Source organism: Alosa sapidissima, chromosome 20 (genome assembly GCF_018492685.1).
Source record: "Alosa sapidissima isolate fAloSap1 chromosome 20, fAloSap1.pri, whole genome shotgun sequence".
In the NCBI taxonomy this organism is placed as follows: domain Eukaryota; kingdom Metazoa; phylum Chordata; class Actinopteri; order Clupeiformes; family Clupeidae; genus Alosa; species Alosa sapidissima.
The window spans coordinates 22,514,813-22,523,655 of record NC_055976.1 but is presented as its reverse complement, the minus strand read 5'-3'; the positions used below and the strand labels follow the sequence as shown (position 1 = coordinate 22,523,655).

Here is an 8,843-nt window from a genome sequence, read left to right as displayed (position 1 = left end):
GCATCCAGCTACACAAAACAAGATAGTCAGTTGAAGGATTATTATATGTGCTTTATATAATAATGTGTATGGTATGGTATACCAACTTTTAAAACATGGTATACCAACTTTTAAAAGTAACTATTACATATTATTAAAAAATGTATCCCCAAGAGAGAAGAAATACTAATTTCTGATGGCTGGCAGGGAGCTATTAATTCTGTACACTGGGGCTTCTATGAAGTAGACCGTCCATATCAATGTAAACAACAATTGCACGAGCAACAACCTGGCTTTGCAACAGTGGAATCAACTGTAACAAAGCAAAAGTGGTTTTAATACTGCCCTATAGTGAGAATGAACATCAGCTATAGGTACTCAAGGTAATGGGGTCAAAGGTCATGTTCATATGGGGTTAACTTTAGAGCTGAATATAGGAAATTACTCAAGGGATATCACCGGGCACCTTCCTTATTGAGTAGCGTAGCCTAACTCTAGGCAACAAGAAACGGCAAAGAAAAAAACTTTAACCGACAAAACGAGGTTCACTTATAGACTGGTGGGTTCACCATTCTGGCCTTTGGCTGCCGGACTATCAAGAGGACCTGAAGTAATGGCCTGCACTCGCCTGAACAGTAGGGGGCAGTGTGTGTGAGGTTATGGCTCACCAGGGCATACATGTGAGAATCACGAAGAAATTGTTTAGCACAGTGGTGGGTTTGTTCTCAAAAATGAATTGAAATTGAGTAAAAATCTCTGACAGTAGATACAGCTTACTTGCGCAACATTGTTCAGGTTCAAGTGTATTGGGTGGACAAATCTTACAGGACCGGTTTGAGATCGATATGTCAGTTAACTTTGAGGAGAAGAGTGGTGCTATTCCTTGCAAAACACCATGGGGATCATGGTACCAAACGATGGAAGAGGTTTTTGTCGAAGTGAATGTCCCTAATGGAACGACAGCAAAAGAAGTTAAATGTTCCCTCGGAAGTAGGCAGGTAGAACTCCTGGTCAAAGGCCAGGAAGTCTTTAAGGTAGGACAACGTTCAAAACCAACTGGTTAAGTTCACCGGGTAGCTAACAGCAGTAGCTAGCAAGTTGGTTAATATCATTGCATTCTGATCTATCGTTATAATAGCAAACTTAATTTATTAGATGTGGCATTGACTGCATTGTCCATATTACCAATAGCCTGTATTATTTGTCCTCTCTATATAGGGAAAATTATTTGCTACAACAGTTGCAGATGAAGCAACGTGGACTTTGGGTATGTTTACCATTTTGATGACCCACCATCCCAGAAATAAACTGTTCAGCTATTCCGAAAGTAAAGAGAATGACATGTTGAAACATTCACGTGATTGATTGCTAATGCACCAGTTGTATACTGCTCATTTGAGTACAGTACCTGTGTAAGCATTATAATCTCATTCATTACAGAGGACAGGTGCTTGATTCGAATCGTGCTGATGAAGACGAATCGGGAGGCTGGAAATTGCTGGACTTCGCTTCTAGAGGGGCAGTACTGCGCGGATCCATGGGTACAGGATCAGATGCAGAGAAAGCTCACGCTGGAGCGGTTCCAGAGAGAGGTCAGAAATTCATCTTAAAATTATTAATTGGACATGATACCTGAAATGCTCTTTATGAACTTCAGGCTAGGCTCACACCAAGTCACACCAAGCTCAATTCCGATTTGTTGTTGTAGTTGCTCTTCATTGTTTTTATTAAATGTGGATAATATTAGACTTCTACCAGTGTGGACTGGTGACACACCTGTATCTGATTTAGGACCTCATGGAAGTAAGTGGGCCAAATTAGAATCTATAAAGTCCGATTTTATGTGATTGTTCACACTTTTAACATGTCACATCAAGTGAAAAAGTGGATTTGGCCTGGTAATGTGACACTAGCCTTATAGTACCTTCAAATTACCACTGCTTGAGGTAGCTGTGTGACTGACTGCTGATGCACTTTGGATGTGGAAATGTTTGTTGTAGCTGCTGACTGATGCCAGTATTGTTGATCAACAGAACCCTGGATTTGACTTCAGTGGCGCAGAAATCTCTGGAAATTTTGCAGGCGGAGGACCAGATTTCTCTGACCTTCAAAAGTGAAAACACTGCGTTTAGAAAGAGACTTTTGTTGCCTTTGGAATTATTTTACATGTACAAGACAAAATGGGAACCTTTAAAGCCTTTGAAGATTCTTTTCTGCCAGGCTGGCATCTTTGTCATAGTCTGAGGTCAGATCACAAAAATGATCCGTCAACTATGGGTTTGACCATGTCAAGCACTTTGTTGATTGAGATGACTATGTATGCATGCAGTTTTATACAGATTTGTAATAAAACTAGAAAATGTAATTTCGAGGAAATTACCAGTGCATGAAAATATAAACATACTGTATATGTATATCAACATAAAATGCCAAACAAACTTTTATTTGGAAACAGTTGGCAGGAGTCAGTTGATGACAACAACTGACAGTTGAAATGGCTGAACAGTTAACTAGTTGAGTAGTTTAAATAGTTAAATTATTTAATAGTGAATTATTGTAGTGAGGATATTTATTTTGAAACAGTTGTGGGCAGAGGAAATAGTCTTAAGAGAGCCAGATTGTATGCTTAAAGCCTGAGAGAGTATATAGTTTAAAAGTTGAATGTAGATAATGGTGTGTAATGGATGTTGATAGGTAGATTGTTAAATGGATGTTGGATAGTTTAATGGGTGGATAGAAAGTTGGATGGAATGTGCCTTATATCCTTGTAGAATGGAGAGAGAGTTGGCCTAGTTAAGCAGAAAGCAGTTGATACAGGTGCAATCAGTTTAACTGGCCCTTTGATGAGTCCTAGTTGAGCAGCTGGAAGTTGATACAGGTGCAAATCAAGTTAATTAGTCCATTGGGATGTCAGTGCTAATGCAAAGTCTATGGGGAAAAATAAGCTTGTTTTTTGTTAATCTCAAAAAGTATAGTTTACTAAAGTGAAAAATACATTCCTCAAGTGTCTTTTTCAAGACCTACGTTACAAAGTTTGAACGAAGTTCCTACGTTAAACTGTTGAAGCTGAATTAGACGCAGAAATTTGGTGGGAGGAAGAAGACTTCGGATCACAGAACAGTGCATTTTCATGCACTGTAATAAGTTTGACAAGGACACCATGCTGCTCCATTTCAATAACACTTTATTGAAAGGTCCACTTTAAGTTCCTTTAGATGGTAACGAATGTTTGAGGCCAAATTTCCTCACTAATGGAAGATTCACATGGGTCAAGGAGGTATTTTTCCTGACATAAGTGATCTCTGGGGGAAACTCCATTAAAATGCTTTTAATTCACTCAATCTAGTTAATCTTCCTTCATTCAAACATGTTATTACTTGTAAATCCAGAAACACCTGATAATACCAATCATACTCTGAATTCCAAAACCTTGGTTAGTACCTGCAACTAACTAAAGTACGTGATCCATCAAAGTTAAAAAAAAAAGAAAACCCACACACGACATACAAAAACACATACGTTATAGTCAACTTCACTCAGTGGGCAAAGCCAAAAAAAAAACAAAAAAACACTTTCACATAAAGAATAAGTTTCTTTCCATTTTTTTAAATCACCTTGGGTAGGAGTGTGCATTAAGACAGTTCAGCAACCTAGGGTGGAAGTTAAGGGTTTTGGGCCTGATTTCTTGGTTCCGTGGTCTTACGAATTTTCACAAAACCCTTCTCCCTCCTCTTCCACATAGTGGACTGAGGACCTAGGCGGTTCGATACTTCAGTGCTTTAAACAATAACCGGTGCCACTTCAGGCACTGATTCAGGCGAGAGAACATACTGTACATTAGGCGCAGGCAGCCTGGCAGGAGGGGAGCTACCCTCTGCTCCTGCCCGGTGCCCTCAAACCCACCCATAACTAGATCAGCTCCAGTCAGCGTAGATAAATCGGTAAGTAAAACAAGATGAAAAACAAAAACAAATAGAGGGGGGGGGGGGGGGGGGGGGGTAGGATAAACAAAAAAGCCAATAACTTTCTGCAAGATACCATCTCAGTAAGTCAAATCTCAACAGCTGTCTCTGGGACGGACCCAGCTGCGACCAGTCATGTTTGTGACCAATCAGAGCTGGCACAGTTCCATCAGCAGCTATGGGAGAAGCACTTAGTGAGAGGGAGGGCAGGTGCTGGGCAACTAAAGGACAAAACTGAAGTAGTTAGATAACACGTTATATAATTCCTTCCAAAAGAAAAGCCTGCTCAATTGCCTACTTCAGTTTTGCATGCATTTGCCCACACCATGTCCACTGCATGTCAACAGGCAGACTCGGGGATTGTTGGCAAGTGGGCAATCTTGTAGTAGCTGTGCTTCAGTTGTCTGGCAGTTCTGCCCGAAATAATCCATCGAAGTCTCTGGACGTTTGGTCTTTGGCACTTTGTGGAAGAATACTCAACAAGGCACTTTCCCACAAGCTCCCTCACGCACACCAAGTCACCATTTTTGATCTGAAATAAATATAAAGAAGTCAGAACAATAGAAGAAACTTGACGTAAATGGACCTCAGAATCTTAACAATCCCCAGTGTTTGGGCACTTATAAAAGCAGTATTGAACAGCTGAACGGTATTGCGTCAGTGTTTCATTACTGATTAACCAACACATTTTCCACCAGCCCATCAACGTGAAAAAGGAACATGGTTGCACAATGACCTAGTGCTCCCAGCCTACAGTACAGTCACTGAGGGAGCATAAACAGGTCTCTCTGAGCCCCAGGATCCAGTTACTGTGGAAAGGCACGTAGGGTAATGCCTCAGTACTTACACCAAGATGCTGCTGGATCCCCTGCAGGGCCTCCAGAAGGCCTTCAGCGTCACCATACTCGTGCTGTTCCTGGATCTCAAGAGCCAGTATGGCCATGGCCAGCAGAGATGGCTAGTCATAAAACACACAGAAAAGAGAAAGTGAGGCAATGTTGTGACAACGTCGAGAATTAAGAAATGTTTCCTCTGAATGTTGTTGTTCTGAGATGTTAACAGGCTATTAGCATAAGTGAATAAACGCAGGCGCCTTACCTTAACTTTGGAGAAGGCAAAACAGCAGTGACATGCTTTCAACTGGGCTTCAAGCACCTCAATGTCAAGGACCTTTTTACTTCATACAAAAAGAAGAAACCTTTCATTTACTTTTAGAACATTCTTCCAGGGAAACACTTACATGTGGATTTTTTATTTTTTTTAATCAGAAGGGCTTAAATAAAACAAATGGGATGGAAACTGGTTATATTTAATCATGTGCTCAAAGGTACTGCAAAGAGTAGGATATCCTGCCAAATAATTGAAGAACCATAAGTGGGAAGGTTCATCTCTAAGATTTCTCTACTTAGTTAATGTTGACATGTCAAACATAATGCAGTCAGGCCAAGTTGTAATTGTGTTATTCTTGAAGTTGTTGGTAAGGGGTTGGTAATATTAAAGGAGAATTCCGGTGTGATATTGACCTAAAGTGTGTTGAAACATGACACCGAGTGTGAACTCGTGAAACTGTTGGTAGCATCGGCTAACTAGCGCCAGATTTCTGAGTGCAGGGGACAAGCCGAGATGAGCTATTAGACATACGTTCACACTCGGCATCATGTTTCAACACACTTTAGGTCAATATCACACCGGAATTCTCCTATAATAACTGGTGCTGGTCATCGGTTTGAATTGGTCACTCACCTGTCTCCTTCCACTTGCTGCTGGATGCGAGAGTAGAAGAGCCTCAGGAAGTGAAGGGCGGTAGGTCCCTTCACTTTCCAGTGCAGCTTCTCCAGGACAATCTTCTCCATGCGCATCATGTCGGACACGGTGAAGCGGTTCTGGCTGATGCGGATCAGGTCGTTGGCCAGAGGGACGTTCTTCTCCTCCTCTGCGGACTTAACAGCGATGTAGAAACAGCACAGCCCCACACAGGCCAGGTGTTTGGGTTGAATCTGAGACCAAAAAAAAAAAAAAAAGTAGTACGTTAGGAGGACAAACAGATATACACCTTTAGACCCAACTGTGCAAAGGTGGAAAAAGGTTCAGGTTTGGGCATTACATTCATTAAAAACTCTTAATATCATGCAAATCTGACTTGATACTTATCGTACCTTCATCACTGCAAGGAATCTATCCAGGATACTGATGGCAAGAGAGAATGTTTCTGCACTGAATCCAAAGAAACGGGTCAGAGAGAGAAGATCCCGCACTTCAAACTCCCTCAGCTTGGTGGTCATTCGGAGTCCATTGTCCTGGGCCGTCTCAATGATTCTCAGGCCACATAGTTTGGGCTGGAATCGTCCCTCCTGGTCCAAAAGGGCCTTGAGCTGTACAGCAAAAGGTAGGGCATCTGGTCCTGACAATGTGTCGATCATCTAAGATTAGGAAAAAGATGGAGGCTGAATGAAGAGCAAGGAGTGACCAAACCAGTTCCAAATAAAAAATAAAAATCTGTTCCCTGTTAAATTTTTAAATATTATGTTTTTGTATTTGTGTGTCGCTTTGGACAAATGCGTCTGCAAAATCCCATAACCATAAATAACTTAACACTGCAGGAGTTAGCAACACAGCAATGGGATTCAGATTTCATGTGGGTTCATTTTTTTGCTCTAGACAAATTATATGAATACAATCTCGATAAAGTCCTAATCTATAACTTTCCATTCCTACAAGCATTACTGTAGTAGTCTAGTTCACAACATCAACACCTTTCCCTTCAACTCTGGGATAATCTCCCTATAGAAATTAAGTCCTGTCCCACTATCAGTAGCTTTAAATCAAATATAAAGACCTATCCATTTTCTTGGGCCTTTAATGTCCATTAATTCTCCCCTTGTTTGTTTATTTATCATATTTCTTTTCAGCATTATATTAACTGTCATTTTTAACTTTACTGTACATTTTGCTCTAGGCCTATAGTAGTAGTTGATCTACAATCATAATCAGTTTATCATTACTATTATTTTTTGTAATTTTATGTCATTTATATTTTTGGTTTATCACTATTTATTTTATTTATGTAAGCACCTTGGGTTGTGTGCTATTTAATAAATGTGACCTGACTTGAGTATGGGATCATTAGGCTAAAGTTTCTATCTATTTATCTATCTGAGCGTCTTTTGAAATATGCTGAGTGGGCTTAACACAGCGCATGACCTCAACCGTGTCAAATAGACAGAGAAAACAGACAAGGGGTTAAAGTTATTGTATGGCCATCTAGGATTAGCTAAGTAAATTCATATCAACGCGAGTTTAGATGGACGTATTCACGGAGGCCCAAGTCCGAGACGATCCCCGAGCTGAATAAACATGTCTAGACATGTTCACACAGAACATAAGCTTGGTGAAGTAGCCTACATGTGCACTGAGCCATCGCATAGCCTATACACCTACATGTATGCCACACAATGTTTCAGTTATTAGTTAATCTTTTGAAAAAAAAATAACCACATTCCCAAACTCGCTTCAAAGTAGCGGGCGGCAGTAGGCTGAGGCAAAGTTTGCCTGTCTCGTGTAGTAGGCTGGGTCATGCCTGGGCATGTCCCTCAACTCGTTTTTAACTAGGCTAGCTAGACGAGAGCAGACTTTAGGCTTGATTATTAATATATAGGTCGATTCCAAGACAATTGTACACCAATGACTTTATCCGCCAAAGACAATTTGAGAATCGTGCATAACTAATATAGGTTCCACAAGTTTCAAACAGGTTAACTTGGCTTTAAATATTAGCATACACCGCGGCCTAGCTAAAAAGTTGAAAACGGAGCGTAAAATAAGTAGGCCACGCTTAGGACATGGCTCCCTTTAAATCGCCGATACAATACAATACAAAGCCTAAAAAATACGGATATTAAATAAATCAGTAGGCTAGGCTACGAGTTAGAAAAGTAATTAATGACACGCAACTCACCTTCTTGTCGTTCTGTTTGAACAGCAGAGAACACCTTAAAGTGTTATAGGCTTACACAATGTTATATTTTAAAAATAAAGATTGAAGAAATTGAAAGTACAATCAAAGTATACACAATATGTACTCAAGTTTAAAGCAAGCGTAATGATCTGTCCTTGCACACCCCAACCCTTGGCGTCAGGCACCGATTTTGCCTGCCTGCACTGGTTATATACTTGCATGAAACCATGCCCAAACATAGAAAAGATTCATTGGCCAGTGGTAAGCCGAGGCCCCATTTCCCGTCGCGTTTGTTGGTTGAAGAGCTGTCAATCATACCCTGAGGCCAGCCTTCTTTCAGTGGAAAGACGTCGGGGAGGAGCTTAACGCAATCCCCACATGATTCTTCACCTCAAGTTGTGTGAAGCTGCCTAAGGTTTCAATGTGTTCAGTACACAGCTGTAGTCCCAACATACTACAGATAGCAACACATTCCATTAGGCCTAACTATTTTAAACATTCATTCAGTGAAGCAGATCATGTTTTCTGGCAGCCTTCAATTGTTGAATGCTTTGAGATGGGTAGGCCTACAGTAGTCAGAGTTTGCATAGTAGCCTAATATTGTGTTCATGAAAAAGTTTTATATAGAACAATTAATAATTGTCCCATGAAACAAATGTATTTTAAACAAGCCCACGTATATTTTTTGAAGAAACAAACAGATGGCATGCAAAGATTGACCTAATTTTACACTATCAGAGTTCACAGTTCACAGACTTTAGGCTACATGGCAGATTAACCCTTCAGCAGGGGAGTTTTGAACATTCAACTGAAGATTCTGTTCCGCAACAATGTGGAATTCAATGAACCCAGATATTATTTAGAACGTTCAATAGCCTACCTTCTTAAGGGGCCAGGTTCCCCCAGTAAACAACAGAAAGACAAGCAGGCTGGTGCAGGGTAACCTG

At 40.6% G+C, this 8,843-nt stretch overlaps 2 protein-coding genes across 2 annotated transcripts; one reads left to right on the top strand and one right to left on the bottom strand.

Moving 5' to 3' along the window:
- Positions 1-610: 610 nt before the first annotated feature.
- On the top strand, positions 611-2,344 carry nudcd2 (NudC domain containing 2). Its single transcript, XM_042074077.1, has 4 exons — positions 611-1,013; positions 1,198-1,246; positions 1,420-1,571; positions 2,013-2,344. Exons 1-4 carry the CDS (start codon positions 825-827, stop codon positions 2,094-2,096), a joined length of 474 nt encoding a protein of 157 aa, XP_041930011.1. The 5' UTR covers positions 611-824; the 3' UTR covers positions 2,097-2,344.
- Positions 2,345-3,146: 802 nt separating this feature from the next.
- On the bottom strand, positions 3,147-8,090 carry ccng1 (cyclin G1). The gene is made up of 6 exons (XM_042074070.1): positions 7,897-8,090; positions 6,098-6,361; positions 5,685-5,938; positions 5,040-5,118; positions 4,789-4,899; positions 3,147-4,473 (listed from the first exon to the last, which is right to left on the bottom strand). The coding sequence occupies exons 2-6, from the start codon at positions 6,359-6,361 to the stop codon at positions 4,282-4,284; spliced, it is 900 nt and encodes a 299-aa protein (XP_041930004.1). The 5' UTR covers positions 7,897-8,090; the 3' UTR covers positions 3,147-4,281.
- Between the last annotated feature and the right edge of the window lie 753 nt (positions 8,091-8,843).

Excerpts from the sequence above, each read along its gene's own strand:
- nudcd2 (XM_042074077.1), top strand. The coding sequence starts at position 825 with ATGTCAGTTAACTTTGAGGAGAAGAGTGGTGCTATTCCTTGCAAAACA. Across the intron at positions 1,247-1,419 it reads TGAAGCAACGTGGACTTTGG|AGGACAGGTGCTTGATTCGA; the intron begins GTATGTTTACCA and ends CATTCATTACAG. Across the intron at positions 1,572-2,012 it reads TGGAGCGGTTCCAGAGAGAG|AACCCTGGATTTGACTTCAG; the intron begins GTCAGAAATTCA and ends GTTGATCAACAG.
- ccng1 (XM_042074070.1), bottom strand. The coding sequence starts at position 6,361 with ATGATCGACACATTGTCAGGACCAGATGCCCTACCTTTTGCTGTACAG. Across the intron at positions 5,939-6,097 it reads GATTCCTTGCAGTGATGAAG|ATTCAACCCAAACACCTGGC; the intron begins GTACGATAAGTA and ends TTTTGGTCTCAG. Across the intron at positions 5,119-5,684 it reads CAGCAAGTGGAAGGAGACAG|TAAAAAGGTCCTTGACATTG; the intron begins GTGAGTGACCAA and ends TTTTGTATGAAG.